General features: G+C 48.2%; 1 protein-coding gene across 5 annotated transcripts in view; it reads right to left on the minus strand.

Annotated features, from left to right (window-relative positions):
- The window catches only part of ANKS1A (ankyrin repeat and sterile alpha motif domain containing 1A), a 170,933-nt gene that overhangs the window by 53,993 nt on the left and 95,842 nt on the right, over positions 1 to 21,098 (minus strand). For all 5 annotated transcript variants that reach the window (XM_081043212.1, XM_081043211.1, XM_081043208.1 and 2 more), the window contains one exon: positions 13,120 to 13,706. In XM_081043212.1, the coding sequence (XP_080899338.1) occupies positions 13,120 to 13,706 (587 nt within the window). The remainder of the gene's footprint in view (positions 1 to 13,119; positions 13,707 to 21,098) is intronic.

Below are 21,098 nucleotides of genomic sequence, written 5' to 3' on the forward strand. Positions count from 1 at the left end.
GCACATATGAAAAAATCTAATCAGTATTATCTACTTGGAAAATCTGACAAAAATTTACTAAGAGCAATAACAGAAAAACTAGAAGATATCTAGAAATAATACATTTAGAAATGTAAAACTCAGGCAATGACCCATAACTATTTAAGGCATTACTCTTTGGCAGTGTGATGAAAACTATAACCCCACTCCCCAGAAAAATGTATACAGATACACAGAAACATTGTTACTTATGCACACACATGTACACACAAACACGCACACGTACACACACACACACACACACACACACATACACACACCATTTTAAATAGGCATTATTTTGCCTATTTAGTGGAAGTCCTGAAGCCCATTTACGAATTCATGGGGGGGAAAAAAATTTCATGAACCACCAATTTAGATCAAAAGTTTGAATAGAATCCCTCAGTTGTAGCATACAAAGGCTATTGCTTATTACTAGAGAATGAAAAAGAAAGTAAAAATCAAAGTTTAAGGCTGAGATGGAGAAGAACACAAGTATTCAATCTCCTTCAAGAAGAAAAAGAACGATGCCCATGCCTACGCACGGCAAGATTTTAGCAACCCAGACCTTGAGCTCTTTGGAGTGACCACGACATTTGAAAGACTCAGGACCCTCACCATCCTTCCAAGGTCCTTAATTATTGACTCATTTCCAAGTGCCCATTAGGGGCCAGGGAGCCTAGGGGCTCGTAAAAAGGAACTGTGATCACAAGCTTGAAATCTGGTTAGGTTTCTAATCTGGTTAGGGAGTCGGCCACGCATGAAAAAGCACATGAGTCAGCAATGCCCTAGTGCCAAGTGAGTGCCTGAGGACAGAAGGGCCAAAGGCAAGGCCTCTGCAGTGTCAAGGCGCCAGGGGCAGCGTTGAGGGCAGACGGGCATGCCATCCTCGTCTCTCCTGGTCCCACCCCTGCTTACCAGGATAACTCCTTCAGTCTAAATAGGGCCTTACCCCACCTCCTACCTCTCATAGCACTTCGTTCTTTTTCTTCAACAGCACTTTTTTTTGTTTGTGACAATATTTGTATTTGTTTGTACTTGTTTAACATCTGTCTCTTTCTTTCGACTGTAAGCCCCTCAAAAGCTGGGTGTTTGTTTACTACTTCACTTCTGTATGCCCAGCACCTAGAACAACCTGGCACACAGTAGGCTCTCAAAAAATATGTCGAATAAATGAATGAGTAAGCTTTAAAGAAGAGTGGAATTTCAACCAAAAGAAATGGAGAAAGTCATTCCAATAGGGGAAAAGTTATAAACCAAAGTATAGAGGAAAGTAGTGGGTAAAGGAATTTACTGGAGCCAGAAAACTAAAGTACAAGATGAGAGAGAAAGCCAGGTATAGAAGAGGGACCACAGGGTCCTTAATTTTTCAGGAGGTAGGAGGGACATCAGGGATGAAGTACTCCCAGGCGCCATGTCAGAAGTGAAATCTCATCACAATGTATAATGCAATCTGTAATGATGTCATGCAACTTCAAGAAGACGGGACGACCGGGATACATCCAGAGAACGGCCAGGCCAGCAGCAGCGTGAGAACAAGTCATCTGCGGAGAGGGAAGAGGAACTAGGGTCCCTGGCAAGGAAACAAGAAGGTCTGAGGGCGGGAGAACGTCAGTGCGGTTTCCAGTATCTGAACAACTGTTACGCAGGACCCTGCGGACCCAGCAGTTAGAACCAGAACTGCTGAGGTGGAAGCCACAGATTTACGCTGGAAATGAGGAAGCAGTTTCCACGACTTCGCAGAGTAACTGCTGACAGCAGTTATGGTCACCTGGAGTTTCCAAGCAAAAGCTGGAGCGTCCCTGTCTGAGAGCACGGAAGCGACTACTCATAGGACAGCTGAATGACTTGGCAACTCAGATTTCTTCCAATTTTGTGATTTGAGAATTTGCTGCAAATCGTCCCATCGCTTTGCAAGTCATTAAAGAAAAACCTAACAGTCCTCCATCTGGGACAGCAGGACAGGGAAGAAATGCTTCGAGCCTTCACAGTGAAAAGGAAAACTCACGCTGTCACCCAGGAGTCCCCTCTCCCAAGTTACTTTCCTTTACAAACACAGACAAATTCTCTTCTGGTGTTCGGGGTGGAAGTAAGATAGTGCTGTAATTTGGATTGAAACAAGAGGAACTGAAAAGTAACTGCTAATTAGCACCAAAACAAAAACCCAGCTCACCTATATTCTAAATACAATCTCATCAAGACTTAGAAGATGTAGCTCCAGCTGGCTTCCCTCATTTATCAACTCCAACACCTACTTAGGGAATTTCAGCTCGCAACATTTCAGTTGCCAGCCGGCCCGGTGGCTCAGGCGGTTAGAGTTCCATGCTCCTAACTCCGAAGGCTGCCGGTTCGATTCCCACATGGGCCAGTGGGCTCTCAACCACAGGGTTGCCAGTTCAATTCTTCGAGTCCCACAAGGGATGGTGGGCTCCGCCCCCTGCAACTAAGACTGAACACGGCACCTTGAGCTGAGCTGCTGCTAAGCTCCCAGATGGCTCAGTTGGTTGGAGAGCGTCCTCTCAACCACAAGGTTGCGATTCCTCGAGTCCCACAAGGGATGGTGGGCAGCGCTCCCTGCAACTAACAATGGCAACTGGACCTGGAGCTGAGCTGCGCCCCCCACAACTAAGACTGAAAGGACAACAACTTGACTTGGAAAAAAGGCCTGGAAGTGCACATTGTACCCCGATAAAGTCCTGTTCCCCTTCTCCAATAAAATCTTTAATAAAAAAAAAAAAGACACCAACCTCACTCATAATAAGAGACACCCACTTTAAAACCTTACCAAGATAACATTTTTAACCAGAGAGATTAAAAATCACCACCCCCAGGCTAGTGAGGTGTAGAGAAATAGGCTCTTTTTGTAAGTTGTGGGTGTGAGAGTAAATTTAACATGCACAAACGCTTTAACACAGCTGTTTATCTTCTAGAAATTTATCTTAAAATAACTTTGAATAAGGATATGCATGGTAGCATTACTTTTAATCAGTAAAAACTTATTAACATTCAAATTGTCCACCTAGGGGAATTTTTTTCAAGTAAGTGACAGTGTATCCATGCGATGGAATACTGTGAAGTATAAAAAAGCAAACACTTCAGGTAGGATGATTTTCAAAAAAAAAAAATTAAATGAAAAAAGCAAGGTTCAGAGCACTATGTATAATATGGCACTATTTATCTTAGAAAGAAAAACACTTGGCATATCTGAAATGCTTACATATGCACAGAATATTTCTGGAAGGGTACTCAAACTGGAGAGGAAATGGGTGTCTTGGGGAGAGACTTTAAAAAAGAATTCCCAGGCTATAAAAATTCCATCTCTAGGGCTGGCATTGCCTACCTTCTGTACACAGTTAGAAATGAAGGTTGTTGACTCGTATTTCCTCCAAGATCACAAATCATGACCTTGGGGTTCGGTAATCCCTGCCCTTGAAGTGCACTCCTCTGCCGCTACCCCCCAAGTTCTCTGCTGTCCTAAGGGCCAGCACAGGGCTCAGCCAAGCCCTGCAGCTAAACTTCTCTGGGATCATCCACCTTTTGGGGGTCCGTGAGGGATGCTATTTCCAAAGCAGCAAAGCCCAGGACCGCACACTCACTGCATACCATGTTTCCCCGAAAACAAGACCTAGCCGGACCAACAGCTCTAATGCGTCTTTTGGAGCAAAAGTTAGTATAAGACCCGGTCTTACATTATAGTAAAATAAGACGGGGTCTTATATTAATTTTTTGCTCCAAAAGACGCATTAGAGCTGATGGTCCGGCTAGGTCTTATTTTCTGGGAAACCGCAGGTTTGGGGGGAGGTTCTGCCCAACATAACTAAGCCCAAAGTAGAAAGGAACCTGAATATTGACACAAACCACACCATCTCCGCTGAGTTTACATGGCTTCCTGGTAATTTCAATCAGGACAGGCAAGAACAGACCGTCAGACAAACTGTCATTTGTAGGCCTCTAGTGACTTAGGCAGTTTCCCACCTGTCCAGACAAACAGAATGCCTTGGGTTGTGGACAGGTGGACCCTGTGGTGCTGGAGACTGACTGGGTCATCAGAGCTTGTGAGTGACACAGAGAAGGGTACCTGGGCAACACTGTTCAGCATCCTGCCTGCCCAAACTCTTCAGACCACAAGCATTCTTTTTACCACCAGCTACTCACCTGGTGGCATCAAAAGGGAACATCTATGGGGAAGGAAGAAAGCAGGACAAAGGGAAGTAAAGGAACCCTAGGAAGGGGGCGCAGCCTTCCATGCAAAGATAGCTGAGATTGGAGCTCACATCTTTGAGGGGGCTGGCATGCCGTTGGGGGCCAGAAAAGAACTCTGTGTCGTCGCTGAGGGTCCCAGATTCCAAAGGAAGCCCAAGTGAGGTCCAGGTTAATTGCTTTCCTAGAGTCTCATATAATGAGAAGCTTGTTCCTCACTATCTGGCTGGGTAATTATTGGCCACTCTGACCGTCAGCACATCTCTGAACAAATTAAGTTTCTCTGGGGCCTATTCATTTTAAGGAGGAAAAACCAGAAACATAGTTGTCTTACGAGCACCTAATGAAGCCAGCTTGTGTTGCTGTACTTCGCAGGGCTCCATGGAGCCAGAGAGGACAGGCCCGAAGCAGCCAGCAGCAGGCCATCTGGGCAGACTTCCGGGGAAGGAGGGCAGACCAGAGGTGAAGTGCATGGCATCTTGACCCCAGCCAGACCTGGGCAACTCACTAACCGGGTATCTATAGTCCCTGGGCACGGCTGACTGAGATACTCCTCCTGCCCCGATGTCATGTAATCCACCATCTGAAACGACACAGCACCCACACACATACTCCCTCACACGTGTGCACAGAAAGGACACTCTCCACACCTGGTGTCTAAGGGGCTTCCTCTACACCGACCTCCCCGAGTCCACCAGGGTCAGAGAATGTCGGAACCCCCCAGTATATCTCTCTCTCACTGGGGTCAATCCCGTTTCCAACCTGTGGGCTTAGGAGAAAGCGTTTTAGATAGATCAGGCCGCCAGCCCTTAAGAAGCCTTTCGGGGTACCAGCACCACTCTGTTCTGGGTGCTGAGACCCGGCTCCCTCTGCCCCGAGTCCGTGAACCCCTCGCTGGCTGTCCTCTTCTCACAGGATCGTCTATTTTCTAGATTCCTGGACATCTTCCAGTCTCAGTAATTTTGAATTCCTTTCCCCTTGCCTTATACTCTTGGTTTTTAGATTTTATTTCTGCTTTGAGGATGTGATGCACCCATGGAAATGTATTTCCTAAGATAATGACCTAGAACCCAACGCCTCCAGCAGAAGCCGCTCACAGATCCTTGCCCAGGATGATGACAAGGGCAAAGGCCAAGCCTGAGAAATTCTTAGAAATTCAGATTTCATTCTAGTTCAATTGTTTAAAAAGTGTGTGTGTGTGTGTGTGTGTGTGTGTGTGTGTGTGTGTGTGTAAAAAGCCACCCGTAACAACTTAACAGTTGGGGGAAAGAAAACAAGGTCAGAAAAGATCAGGTAACTAGTGGCAAAAGAGAAAGAGAAAGGAAGCGAAAAGTAGAAGTCAAGTCATAGGCTGTATCTGTAAGACAGTGTATGTGTAGAATTGAATTTTAAGTTTCTTTTACAGGAGAAATTAATTACAGAGAAAGCGGCCCAATAGCTCCACTCAGGCCCGACCCCACCCTGCAGGCCTGCTCTCACCCCTCCTCACTGGGGCGCCCTGGCCGCCCCATCTGACTGCAGCCCCCACTTCCCACCACACTCCTTCCCTCTTCTCAGCTTCAGTTTCCTCTTATCACCAACTAGCATACTAGGAATTTTATTGTCTTTTTTAATTTCTCTTTCTCCCACTAGCCTTCTAGAATGTCAATTCTGAAGCAGAGGATTTGGTTTAGTTCATTCAGCGCCCATCCCATTGCTTAGAACAGTGCCGAGAACATAGCAGGTATTCAAGAAATTGAATGAATGAATAATTATAATAAAAATATACTGCAATTTGACAGTATTGCTGATTATGTGAAAATAACGCTACTTGTTTCTTAAACACAATTGTTTAGAATAAGATAAACTACTATTCTCTAAATTATATAAAATCACTCAGTCTGTATGCTACTGATGCTATTACTAGAAAAAAAGAGAAGAGATACAAAACCAGAGCCAAATTATATAAAGAATGTCCCAGAAAATGCTTCTGTGATTCTCATCATCCGTATGCACTAGAATAAAGATCAAATTCTTTTCATATATCCACCTACGTTCACTGTCACCCAAGCTTTTGGTGTTAAAAAATGGAAGTAAACAAAAAGGAGAAAAGGGAAATTCTCATCTGGCTAGCAATTTCACAAATACCACAAAATCCCTACATGGTGTTTGACAGTGTTTGACGCAGCTAAATGGAAGCAGACTGTTTATGAAAGGACGGGGGCAGACAGTGTGGGTGGTGGCATGGGGGGAGGAGGTGAGCTAACACAAGGTGTGGTAAAATGCTCTGCAGAATACATAAACAGGTAAAATATTAAAAAGAGAAAATAAAAGAAAAATGCTTTGATGGAGAAGGCTGAGAAGGGAAAGCTATTTAAAAAGCCTCTCCTTGATGCCACTGGTAAAAGTAATGAAAAGGAAAAATAAATGAGAACAGGAAGAACAAAGTAAAAAGACAGGAAAGGGCACAAATGAAAAGGGGAGAAAGAGCAAAGGCGGGGAAAGACAGACGGGGGAAAAAAAAAGAAGCAGGATGAGTAAAATGACAGGAAAAGTAGCAAAATGAAATCTTGAGAGCAAGCAGAGAAAAGCATGAAAATGAGGAAAGAAAAGATAAAAGTCAGGGTCCCAGGCTCCCAGGCTCCCGTGATGAGAAGGGAAGTGGCAGCTTCAGGGAGGGCACCCTTCTGGGCCAGGTCCCAAAGGCCGGCGAGCTGTGTTCCAGGCATGTCATTACGGGGTCATCAAGGGAGGCTGGGTGGGGTGGGGAGGAAACACGCGTCTCTGCATCACCAGTGAACTGCAGAGCCAAGACTGACCCCAGCTTACTTGTAACACTATGGTCTTTATTCTGTTAGTTTCAAGGCCATGGAAATGCCCGTATAAATATATATTTTCCAAATCCAGCTAACACCATTCACTTGAATTTATCAGACAGAAAGGCCAGAGTTGTTTATTCAGGACTGCTTATAAAATAAGTGAGGTTATTTTTAAAATATGAAAAAAAGCCCTCAATCTTAACAGACCACTTAACAGCAGAGAGACTGAGAGGTTCTAGGGCAAAAGCTGTGACTCCATGGTACACGGAAGCCACTTACAGGACACTGGAGGCTCTAGTTTGTCCCCAGAGGTAGGAGTGTCACATTCCTGTTTAGGGACAGCTTTGCTCCCTAAAAGGACTACACAGCACGCTTGTATACATAACAAAGAACAATGCGTACTCAGAACCCGGTGTGGGAAGTTCAGCGCTGGCAGCTTTAACTCCCAGAGGCTCTCCTTTCTCGTCCCAGTCATTCTTCTTGCACACCAACCGTGAAGGGTTAACAGCAGCCAAAGCCTCTGTGGAGGTGAACCAATCAGCTTCTCTCGTGATGACATCATGCCTCCCACTGGATGGCCTGCTGGAAAGGGCAAGGCGTCTGGGACCTGGCCTGGAAGGGTGCCCTCCCTGCTACTGCCACTTCACGTCTCAGGGAACGGATTCAGAGGAAACCGGGACACCACCCCCCCCAAATCCCTGACCAGAAATTATTCTCAGCTTGTACAAAAGGCAAAGGAAGCACCCCCTGCCCTTCACTCCCTTGTTTAAGATTTATGAAAGCTGATTACAAAACACAAATTTATCACTTCAGCCTTCAGCCACGTTCTAAATGACTCAAATGTTTATGCTAAGTAGACAAACAGCCTTCTGTGGCTTTCTGTCAGAAGTTACAATCCCATTCAAAGGCAGGTATGTGAGACACCTATCTGATCCCACAGACTTTTTATACGTTCAAACCGCAAGCTGACCAGGACGTGATTTTTGTTCTTCTTATGAGGTATTTATTTCGGACGCTAACTGCTGCTGTGTGTGTCGCCAGGGGTGCATGAGACATGCAGGGACAGAGGATGGAAATGGCTCTAGGAGACCGGGTTCGGGAGCACACAACTGAAATACTGAGCACACTGCCAACTTGGTGGGAAGGAGGACAGGTTTCTTCCCCGTAATTGGAAGTGGGAAAGGCTTCAAATTAAATGATGAATTACTCCTGCTTCCCAGCACCCTGAGTATCTACAGCTTCTGGTTCACCTGCAAATGAAGATTAATTTACAATTTACATGCAAGAGCCATGTTTACTGCTCCAGCACACAGCCATCTAGCTTGCTTAGAGTTGATGGAAAGAAACAGTGCTAAAAATGTCTGTAGCACTCAGGGTCCCCGCAGGAAAAAGATGGCACCCTCACACTGGGCAACCAAAGGAGCTTAATAAAGGGATTACTTGCATAGATTTGGGGAGGGTGCAGGGAGGGTGGCAGGGATGGGAGGTAGTGACAGCCAGGAGCCCCGGGCCCGACGGGTCACAGGGAGGGACTGGGTACTGGAACCCAGAGAGAGCAGCGATTGGGCAGGGGTCCCTACAGGAGAGGCGGCCTTCCTGGACCTCCTGCTTCAGTCCACACAGGTCAGCCTCCGAGGCACAGCGGCTGGCAGGTGCGAAATGCCCTGCACAGGACCTCACAACTGGAGGCCAGTTTAAACAACAACAAATTAACTAACCTTATGATATTGCCATTTAATAGAATATAATGCCTTTTAGAAGGAAGACCTGAACTCAGATCTTACTGACATTGCCATGGAAACGGATCCCAATAGGCAGCCATTAGGTAAAAAAACAGCCAGTTATAAATCAGGAAATATTAGTATTAGACCCCAGATTTGGACATACACCAAACGTTAACATAGGTGTGTTATGTGTAGAGAGCTGTAGGTGATTTTCCTGCTCCTTACCTATATGTTTGTAAAGTTTTATTTATGGACAGCTTCTCAGTTTACCCTCCCTTATGCCCCAGGGATCATTCAGACACCAAGGCAAGCACTGACTGGAGAATACAGCAAGTACCCCGGGAAGCTTGGCTTTAGATCTCCTCTTAGGCCGAGCTCCTTTAAGAGCCAACTCGATTACTTCTCTGTTAGCAAAAACACGAGAGAAAACAGGCAGAATAGTGTCACGAACGGATGCTATACGTAGGCAGGCCAACTCCCAGATGTCGTCTAGTCCGGAGTAATTCAGCAAGGGCTGCGCCAACCACCTGTAAGGAGCAGTCCGTGTCTGCAGTCAGAGACCCCGAATCTATCAGCTCTGCGCGTTCCCAGCTATAAGACATCACCCCAACCAACCAATCATCAAGCAGCCACTGCTGCCCACTGCAGTAGCAGCCCTTATCCAGTTTTGCTTTCGGCAGTTTCAGTTACCTGCCGTCAACCACAGTCCAAACATTACGAAACGAAAACTTCCAGAAATAAACAATTCACAAGTTTTAAATCGCACGCTGTTCTGTGTAGCATGATGAAATCTCGCGCCATCCCGCTGCATCCGCCAAAGACGGGAATCACCCCTCTGTCCAGCGTCGCCACGCTGTGTACACGACCTGCCGATAGTCACTCAGTGGCACCTGGGCTATCAGACTGACTTTCATGGTATGGCCCTGCCTGCGTTCTAGTAACCTCTACTTTACTTAATGGCCCCACAGCACAAGAGCAGCAATACTGGCAGTTCAGGGATGCCAAAGGGAAGGTGTGACGTGCTACCTTTAAGTGAGAAGGTGAATTCAGTACAATAAGATGCTTTGAGAGATACCACTTCACATACTTTTATTGCAACATATTGTTATAATTGTTCTATTTTATTGCTATTTTTCTTATGAATCTCTTACTGTGCCTAATTTATAAATTAAACTTTATCATAGGTAGGTATGTATAGGAAAGAACACAGTACATACAGGGGTCAGTATTACCCATGGTTTCAAGCATCCACGGGGGGTCTTGGAATGTACCCTCCCTGGATAAGGGGGGACTACTGCTGTATGGAGAATACATATGAAAAATAAGCAGCAGAGAGGGCTGCAGATTTCTCTTTACCCTCTCTCCTCCTCTCAGGGAGTTAGGGAAGAAAGGCTCATTAATTTCTTGCAGAACAAGTGGGGGCACCTGCCCTACTTTTCTGGGTCTGGGGTGGGGCAGCTGTGCAGGAGGTCCTGAGTCGAGGGGCTTTGAACCCCACTACTTCACAGTCATTCCACCAGCCCTGGACACCCATGAAAGCTTTGCATTTCCTAAGGTCTGACGACTCCAGGCCGCAATTCTCATGCTCCGGAGCTCCGGGCACAGTAATGATCTGCCACTCACGCATGCTTTTTGAATACTAGGAATTGTGGTAGGCACTTAAACACATCTAATTGGTCAAAACAACTCTGCAACACAGATTGGACTGCCTGTTTCACAAATAAGGGTAGTAACGCTGAGGCTTTCTGAGGCCATCCACCACCAAGGTAGAGTTGGTGGAGCTGGGGGCCTCGTCGTGGGCACGGCCCGGCACCTTCTAGGAGCGGCCTGGCCAGCTCACAGGCACAACTCATCACATGCTGGGATCACAGCTGCCTGGGCCCCCAGGCCCCTCCGCCTCGCAGGCCTCACAGAGCAGCCTTCCCCACCACCTGCGGTGGGGGGGGGGGTGGCAGTGGGGATCTAATGATGGCAAAGAAAAAATCTTCAAGCACAAAGTACACAAGATACATTACAGCACAGCAGCCTTCAGGCACTGGTCAGGGGTGGGTGGGGGGCAGCCATTAACTAATGTACTATTCTGGGAAAGTCTGCCAAAGACCGGGGTTTAGGGCCAATCCCTGGAGAAACAGTTCTGAAGTTTCTCTTTAGATGAGATACCCACAAAAACCAAGTATAATATGACTCAAAAACAATGTTGAAGGGTTACACATAAAGGGCCTTGCAAGCAGGGCTCAAGCTTCTGAATTCTTTCCAATAAGACCTCAGTTGCCTTTAGTTTTTTTCAAATGTAAAATGTAACAGTGCTTCTGGGCCCCACGACAGACTGGCCAGGACACCCAGACCTTGAACAGTCTCTGGGTTCACTGTACCCACCTGCAGTCTCTACCTGCAAGAAAACATCAGCATATGAACCCTCCTCTCGTTAAGATGTCAAGAGACAACTGGTCTATTAACGCAAACAACCAACTTCAATTAAGCTGGGCTGTGCTTTGGTGATTTCACGTTTCTTCTGCAGCAGGAAATAAATGGTGGCGCCCATAAGGCCACTTGGCATGTTATCAGAGCACGAATACACTGTGAAGCGTCACCGCATACTGTTGACCTCATGGGGAGAAGGTATGCTCAGGAGATGGGGTCCAAAAGGAGAGCTAACTCATCAGGCGGGGAAAGCTGTTTTCCAGCCTATTTGAAGGACTGGGAGATAACACCTCGATATCAGATCAAATACTCACTCCTCAGCCTCATGTTCAAGGCTCACGATCTGGTCCCAATCTCACTTTCTACTCCTATTTCGTATTCTCCTATTTCTACACGAACTCTACACTCTATAGAAACCCGGTGACCTCAGCTTTCCCAGTTCCAGGCCTTGGCTCATGCTGTTCTCTCCACCTGCAAAGCCCTTTCTCCATCCCACTAGCTTCCACCTGGTTTAAAACTAACACTCGGGTCTTTAATCCCGTGTCACATCCCACTTCCCTGTGATCGTCCCTGAAGCCCCTTTCCACCCTCTCACGCCTCTTGTCTCTACCCATCCCACTCCCTCGGAGGCTTTTCTCCCCATTCACCTGTCCTGCCATTTCAGAGCACACTGCCTTATTCTATACTTGACTGTAAATGAGTAAAAACTGTTTTGAAAAACAAAGGTAGAACACACATTCCTACACACACACTCTCGTGTGTGACCTCCCAGGGCCAGGAGTTCTCTCCCTTAGACTGATTTTCCTCAAGTGGCCTGGCACCTACCACAGGCTTGCCAAATCTTGGTTCACTAAACAGTGAAAACCTCCTGTTGCAAGGATTCCTGACAAAACAGAGTCCTAAGCCTCATCTTATCTGGAGATACGAGTGCCGTAGGACCTGTCCCCACCCTGTTCCCACACTGGGAACGGGATCAGCTTTGGTTTACATAACTTTGCAGCTGCAACCAGAATAGAGTCGGGTAGGGCATTTAAGCTACAGACTGTTCTAATGGACATGGCAGCTGGACTGTTCCCCTCCTGTTGGAGAGCTAAATTCATCTCTTGAAAATGTTCCTGCAAGACAGACCCAGGCCACTTCAAAGGCAGCTTCTTCCTAGCAAGAAGCCTGCAAGGGTAGCACCCTCACATTCCCTGGGTGTTTACCAATCTCTGAGAAACATTCTTCTGCCCAGGAGACATGTCACAGTCACTGAAAAATATTCAGCACACTTTTCCAATTATTCTGTAACGTTGGTTATGAAAGGAACCTGGACCTCAGACTCTGAATGTTTTCTCCTTACTAATCTCTCTATTTCCTGAACCTCCTAGCTAGCCTCTGCCTCACCAACCTGGGAATGTGGGACGGGCAGGACACTTCTGCTGGAAGAGGCACCGGGTCTCCCAGGGGAACACAGCAGAATCATCACGGGGGCGCGGGGAATAGAAAAGCCCAGCCCCCCCCCCAATCCCGTCAGCAGCTTCTCCCAGAGTCCAGCAGCCCCTCTCTCCGCCCTCGTAGCCAACCCTGGACCTCCCCGCTCCCTCCTGAAGACTCCCAGGAAGGACTCTAGGTCTTCTTAAGTATCTTCCCGGTGGGCATGACTTCCTCAGCAGGGCTGATGGGACGCAAGTATTTCCAAACAGCCTGTCATTTCCAGGAGTTGCCTCTCCCTCCGGCCTGCTGTGCTGGGGCCTCCACCCTCCAGTTTAACCAGGAATGGATCCGTTCTCTGCGACGCACGCAGGGGACCCCCTGCCCTGGCTACGTGGGGCTTGCCTCCTTCACGGCTGTCAGAATCACACTGGCTGCCGTGCAAAGGAACCAGGGGCAACCCTGGCCCACATCCTGGCCCTGGGAGTCGCACCCAGGGAGCCGTGGGGGGCTGTGGCCAGCTCTGTGACGTCACGCGGCCTTACCTCATCCCACTCCGAGGCGAAGGAGGGCGACTTCTCCAGCCTCTTCTTCCCGATGCTGCAGTTGGACAAGGACTCGCTCCGGCTCCCCATCGCGTCCTCCGTGGGGGAGCAGGTCAGGAGATCAGAGTCAGACTTGGACAAGCTGCGGCTGAGTTTGAGTTCAGTTTTGGGTTTACTGGTGGGAGGGACTCGGCTTCTAGCCCCGCTCCGGTCTCCTTCTGCCTCGGCACCACCAGGGTGTGGAGATGCTGTGTGAGTCAAAGTTTCGGGGTGCGATTGGCTGTTGGCAGTGGGCAGGCCTGCCGGGTGGCTCACTGCCTTACTCGGGTCCAGGACACTGGGCGGGGAGCCTCCAGGAGCGTGCACACCCGTCTCCTCCAGCTGCATGCTGGCCTCGTGGCAGGCGGCCTGCACGGGGGACCCTTCTGGATGGCTCTGGCCAGTGGCAGACAGCAGCTGGAAAGGGTCCTGTCCCACTTCACCCACCGGGGAGGAGCCGTGCAGGAGACCTGAGAATTGCTCCGGGACCTGCCCGTCCTGCCCCTCCGCGGAGTCCTGGCTCCGGCTGCTGCCGCTCCGCCTGTGGTCTGGGAGTGGACGGAGAGAGAAACAAAAAATTAAACGTGGCAAAAATCAACAAAGTTCCAACGCAGCGAGCACACGGCAGAGCAGAGGAATTCAAAAACAGAGGGAAAGAGAGAGACGCTGGATGGGCTGGGGAGAGAGTGGGCAGAGGGAGAGGAGAGAGAGAGGAAGGAAGAAAACAGTTTAGTATTGTTCTTAATGTTCAATTTGTACCCAAAGTCCGAGCATTTATGAAATTCCAAACACTGGCCTGATTAATGCTCTCTGGCAGCCTCCCCTGTTGTTAGGCGGCTGTTACCATCAACGAGCAGACCTTGCTATATAAGGCGAGAAGTGCTAACTAGATCCCACAGAGAGGACACAAGTGAGGAGAGAGTGAGTGAACACGGAGTAAAAGTGAGGGAGGGAGAGAAGGAAAGAGGGAGGGAGAGAGCGCCGACAACAAGCATGAGCTAGGGAGACTCACTCCTGGAACATCTGATACATTTCCATAAAGGCCAAAGTGTTATTCAGAGCTACCCGCCCTCCCTTCCTCTGGCACGCAGCAACGGAGGGGGAAAATGGAGGGCACGGGCCACAACCTGCAACTTCTGGAATTCCTTAACTGAAAGTGCAAAACAAAACAGCAGAGAAATGACACTTCCTTCCTTGGAGGGGGGCTATTCAGAGCTCCACACCTCATCCTTCCTTCCTTCCTTCCTTCTGCAGGGAGCATAGGGTTTTCTTGTTTTTCTGAGAATGTGCCCATCTCACTCCTTCCAAAGCCTCCCAGCTGCTCCTATTTGTTTACATTTAACCTTGGTTGATCCACTCAAAACAAAATGGTCTAACCTGTCAGAGCCAAATAGACATTTGTGTTTCTCCCAAGACCTCCCGGCCATCCCAGAAATTGGACACCACGAACTCAGGCGGCCAACTCCTACTGTACACTCACCCGAGCTATCAAATACCTCTGCCCCGAGTAGCATCAATAATTGACCAAATCAGAGTCCAACATCAGTCTCACCGGGACACCACGGGCTTGCCCTGCACGAACTCAGACCCACTAGAGATTTTCATCCACACCACCAGGGTAGGTAACAACCCCGCGTTCAGCACTAGCTCACATTCCAAAGCTAAGATTCAACTTTATTTTCTCTCTACGTGGACTCTGTGCTACACACACCACACGATCCCCCCGTCTGCCCAAAGCTCCCAGGAACTGTTTGTGAGATCAGAGAATCTTGGGGCTGAAAGGGTCAAGTTCAGCTCTTGTTACAGATGAGAAATGGAAGGCCCTCCTCAGGCCTTTAGTGGCCTGTCCGAGGTGGTGTGGCGGGAAGCAGGCTTCAGCCTGGGGGCCTGAACACCTGGCTGTCCTGCTCTCTCACTGTGTGGCCTTGGCAATGATCTCATCGTGCTGGGCTTCAGTATCGACAATACGTAGGTTGGCCTGTGTGGTCCTTCAAAATCCCTTTTATGTTACGACAGTGATGAGAAGCCGAGTCTCCACCACACGGCAATGGCAAACATCTCCCCCTCGGGGGTGCGGAACCCTGCCTGGGAACCCGTGGGGTAGAGCCAGGAGTGCAGGTTCCAGGCTCTCGGCCTCACATGGAAAGGTGCTGGCTCAGGTAGTAAATGGCCATCAACTGTGAGTGGATGGCCATCAGCTGTGGCTAGTTGGCCGTCAGCTGTAACCAGTGAGCCACTGGGCACTAAAATAACTGCCATGGCTTTGCTAGCAGGCAATGCGGGGCTAGCAGGAAGATGGTGGCTGAGCTAGCAAGCGGCGGAGTGTGGAATGCAGATTGCAGAGAAGAGGATTGCTAGCGAGTAAGATTGTTTGGCAGAGACAAGTGGATGGCGGGTTGCGGATAGTGTGGCTGCTGCCTCCTGTGTCTCCAACCCAGCTGCCAGCAAGACTATAGTGGTATGACTCCCTACCTCTGGCTCCGTGGGTGTTCCTTTTTGGCCTCACCATGTCCTGCGTTCTTATGTGGGGAGCGGGAGCTGAGATACTGCGTGACTCCCTGCACGACAGAACCCCTCCTGGGTGCCTGCCTGCATAGCACCCACTCTCCCTCATCAGCTTGCCTGAAGCCTCAAGACCCCTTCTTGAAGCTCAATTTTAAAACTAACAAGGGTAGTCAGATACTTTATAAACCTGAGGCACTAAAACAGTCCCCACTGCCCATGAGTGACGCCAGTGTTCCCCAACACTGTTTTTCTAAGACAGGATTCCCAACGACCAGCTGTCACGACGAGCACCTCGCCCTGAGGTCTGAACAGAGACACGGATCCCTTCGTCCCCCCTCCCCCCTTTGAGAAGAATGTTTCAGGCTCCACAGTCTGTTCAGCTTTTGGCAGATCTGCAGAGGCTGCTGAGGGGGCAGCCAGTGAGCTCCACTCTCGGGCTCTGGTTACATATCTGCAGGAGCCCAGAAGTATGAACTTTGGCATCTCCTTCCTCTACGTTTGACTGTTCCGGAACTTTCACACCCCTAACTCACAAACCCTACATCCCAAAGGTCAGGTCCAGAGCACTGCAAAAGCCCTGAACAACTTGAATCATTTCTCTAGGGAAGAAGACATACTGCGTACAGAAGCCACCCATACAGCTTAACTCAGGCCCCAGGAAACCATGACGTCAGGGCTCAGAATACCACCTATGGCCACTGGCAGCTTGACACAGCTGCCCTGTGCTCCTGCATGGGGGCGACAGAGAGGACGACATATGACCATCCCGCAGCACTTCCCAGGACAGGCTGACGGGGAGAGTCAACAGGCTGCCACATTTGCCATCTCTAGGACCAACTAACAGCCAGCTTCCTACAGATCCCAGCCCAAGGTGCCACGTCCCTCTGACAGCATCTGCATGCAAAAGAGAGGACTCTGGTAACAGGAACACAGGCTCCCCTTCCTGGCATCAACGTCTAGTTCCTTATTTAACAACTCTGGGTGGTGGGGGAGGGGAGTCTGACAACAAAAGACAAGCGCCATAGTTCAGAACTGGGAGTCCGCCCGGCTCCTGCTGCCTGGGTGGACCTCAGAACCCAAGCCTCAGAGAATGTTCTGCCTGCTGCTGTGGCAGCCCACAATGAAAGCCCTGTCTCATAGCCAGCCATTCACGCACGCCATCAATGAAGAAAGGCAGACTGATGCCGAGAGCTCAATAGCAGACAGATGCTGGGGGCAGGAAGTGGGCAGAAAGAAGGAACGGAAACTTAGGGAAGAAGGAAATATGTGAAGAGCAAGAATTTCTGAGGGTCATAATCCCATCAGAGAACCCACAATCCACCAATACTTGACGGAGCACCGGGCATCCTGGAAGGGGATCCTTGCCATGACGTGGCTTACCCAGGCAATTCCCTAGGAAAGACACCGTGCTATCTGGAAAGCTTGATCTAAGAAGCTCAGGATCTTAAGAGTTGGTGTTTTCTTTCCCATAAAAATACAGTACCCAAGGCTAACATAGATTTCCCAGCAAATCAACAGGTGGGAAACGATCTACTCAATGGTCTCTTCCTTCTGGAAAGCCAGGATAATACTAGATTTCTTAGGGACAAGCTGTTAACAACATAACGTGCTGAACAAGAGCCAGGTCTGGAGCGAATTACTTAACTCTCTGTGCCCAGCGTTCTCATCTATAATTTTGGGCTCTTAGTAGTACTTATTTCATAGGATCGTTGTGAGAATTAGATTATACACGCAAAGCATTTAGAACCATGCCTGGCACCTGCTAGCTCTCAACAGATGTTAACAACGGTTATTATTCTCCATACCGGATCCATTACAAAATATTTGCTCACAGATGAGACCAACGACTTCTCTGTTCCTCACCAGGACCACCAAAGACAATGTATGTGACAAGTACCAACACCTGTTACCTTCATTACCCTTACATGTCTGGACAGCAGGAGGGGACAGACAGGAATACAATGAGAAGGCTGAAATGAGACACTGAGCCAGGCGCCAGAACCGTCAATATGCACGTGAAAAATGTCTGCCTTCAGGGGGCACCCGAGAGAGAGAAACATGAAGACACGTCTGCTCAATGGGCTTACCAGCTACCGGAAAACAGCATATACAGAAATGACTAGAATTCAAGGCAAAAATTAGTAGATGCTTTCAAAAACATGTAAGCCAAATAAATGCACAGTGAGCAGAAAGCAAAATGTGTTACTCTGAACCAGGAGGCTTATCAGAAGAGGCAGCTTTTGAGCTGGGCACAGAAGGAGAAGGAATGCCTTGACAGGCTTAAAGGGAAGTGGAAATCCTTTAGAAAAAGCAGAGGCACGAATCTCTCGCGGGGAGCAGAGGACTCACGGCTCCTTCTGACGGGGAATCACTGTGCTCCCGTCTTTGGAATTGCAGCTTCCACCCGTCCTCCCACACTGCCCTCAGCTCTCCTCACAACCTGCCCTTCTCCGAGAGAAACAAGGAAGGACGAGGACACGGGGAGGGCTGTTTGCTCGAGGCCAGCTGCTCTACAGAATAGGACATGCCAGCACGTTCATTCCCAGCGCCTGCAACTTTCCATCTTTATTCATTCTGGGTGTTCATTTTCCTTTTACCCTGTGAGCTGCTGAAGCAAGGGGTCTTCTGCGCTGCATTTTAATTACCACGATGATCCACGGGGATCTCAAGGGCTTTTGAATAATAACATTTTTAACATTTACACAGTTTCAGTCACCCCTGCACATTTAAATTTGGGCTGAAAAATGCAGCTCATGTGAGGACTTGCTAAGTCAAATCAATCCTCAGACCCAGAGGAGAACATGGGGGTACTCCAATTCCCCAGACTGCTCTGCTTTCTTTGTTCCAGCAGGAATGGAACCCTCCAACGGTCTGGTCAGTGTGGTGGATGTCAGAAACCATGTGAGCTCCTAAGTACGGCTGCTTTTGGAGGGTCACCATGCTTTCCCCAGGTGGAAGGTATGGACCAGGTTATGCAGACCTTGTGGAGGCTGTGATCTGAGAAAGCAAATAGACTGAGAGTCCATTCTGGTCCATGGCAAGCAGATAAAGAGCAGAAGGGCCAGACTGGGATACAAGAGGTTCACATTGAATCCCCAGCCCTGTGACTTTTCCTGTCTGGGTCTTTTTCAAAAAATGAACGGCTGGGCTGCATTCTCTGGGGCTTTGGGATTTAGTATGTGATGAGCTGACCTGAGTTTCCTTCCAGCTCCATGACGTTCAGAATGTGAATAGCAGCAGGGCTCCGGGTGAAATGATTTAACCTCCTGGTTTTAAGAGGCTTTGGATTCTGCCAAACTAGGGCTTAAGGCGCAGCTCTGACACCTAACTTCTTCCTCATCCACTAAACAGGGATAAAAATAGCTCCTACCCAGATCTGTCTTGAGCTATTCAATGACCTAATCAGTGTAAATGAACTCAGCACGTGGCTGGCCCATAAGAAGCATTCAGAAAATGGAAGCTGCCATCATTATCATCAGCTTTCATTTACAACCATTTCCAAACCGCTTTTCCTGCTAACGCTGCACAGAGGCTGGTTTCCTTTCTCCCAACTCTGCAGCACCCACAGGGTACAGCCCTGCTGTGGGAATTGTGGGCCTGGTCCTGATTACCTCACATCTCCCCCATCTCCTCAAACGCCTCCTGAAGACTGTTCACCGCCTGTGGTTGAACCTCCAGCCCTTCAAACTCCCCTATTCAATGTACCAGCTCTGCCTGGATCAGTTTCCAACAGGCCATGTTTATGCCTCATTTAATAGCACACTTGCCGTCTCTGTTTCCCTTGATCTTCTGCCAGGTCCAACACTGGGTATTCACAACCATTTGCTCTCTCTTCTCCAGTTGCTGGAATGTTGAGCCCTGGTGAATACTCAAGAAACAACTGACTGAGCCCTGTTTAACTCCGCTGGTTTCCAGTAAGCTACAATGTATGTAGTACTTGTCATTCTGTGCCCGACACGATGCCATTTTCTTTTTTAATAGTCATAGCAACCATGAAGTAAAAATTTGTATCCCTATTTTACACATAGAAAATGAGGCTTAAAGAGGTGAAATGACTTCCTCAAGGTCACCAGCCAATGAGTGGCAGAGCAAGAACCCAAACGCAAGCCAGAAGACCAGACGCAGTCGTCCTTTTGTTCCTGTCTTCAGAACTATGATACCGTCGTAAGATCTATTCCTCATCTCTTTCACTCTTTTCAAAGTGTCACCTTTCCCACAGCACCTATACTTTGGGAAGATAATGACAACAATTTCCTCCGAAGACTTACACCAGACAAGCTTCCGTAACTACTACTCTCAACACCATGTCAAAATTTGGGGATAACTTCATCTCTTCCCACCTGCTTCAGAGATGAATCACCCAATCTACGATTTACCAATGGTCTTCTAATTGCCTAACCCTTTTTCTAGTCTTCATCCTTTTAGCTCTTTCTGTATCACTTTGACCCTGTTTATTAGCTGTCCCCAATACCCACTCTCCACTTCTTCCTTGGTTATGGGGCTTTGTTTTTGATTGGCTCACAGCCACCTAGAATAAAGATTGTATTTCCCATCTTCTCTGTAGCCAGTAGGTGTAGCCTGTGACCAAGCTCTGGCCAATGGGTTATAAGTGAAAGTGCGACATGTAACTTTTGAGAACTTCCTTCAAAGTGCCCTTCTTCTCCCCTTCCTTCCTTCCTGTGCTGAGAGCCTGAACCTGAATAGTCGTTTTGAACCATGAAATGGTAGAAGGACACTGGGTCCCTGGCCATCATCAACTGCCACGCTAGCCCTAGGCTCCTTACTTCTGGAAGGCTATCTTGGTTAAACCAGTTATTTGGGGTTTCCATCACATTCACCCTTGGCTTCTAAGACTGCATTATCCTGGTTACCTCCTATGTTTCTTTCCCCTTATGCCTCTAAATAGAAGTTCTATTCTTGACTTCTTCAATCTCTCTAGACTTTTCCTCTACCACTGATCATCGTTTATATTGACAATCACCTCAACTTGAACGATTCATAAATCTGTTACGTCTCTCCATCACACCCACATTTCCAAGTGTTTATGGAGTATCTTTACCTGCATGTTCTCCTGGTACCGGAAACACATCAAACATAACATATTCAAGATTGAACTTAACATGTTCCCTCAAACATGTACCCCCTTCAATCCCCCATTTCTTTTAGTTGCACAATATCTTCCCAGTTAACCAGGCTCAAAACCTCAGAATCACCCTCAATACTTTCTCTTCCTTATTCTTCCCCATTTCATTGTAAGGTCCTCCTCAATACCTCTGCCCCCATACGCTCCTTCCTACCACTTCCTCCTGTCTCCCTACTTTGGGCACTAATTTCCTTTAAGATTCCTTACAGTCTCTCAACTCCAGGGTATTCCTGCCTCTCATCTCTCCCAGCTGCAATCCAGGATTCCATAATCATACTCGTATACACTTAAA

This window comes from Rhinolophus hipposideros (genome assembly GCF_964194185.1).
Source record: "Rhinolophus hipposideros genome assembly, chromosome: 3".
NCBI lineage: Eukaryota > Metazoa > Chordata > Mammalia > Chiroptera > Rhinolophidae > Rhinolophus > Rhinolophus hipposideros.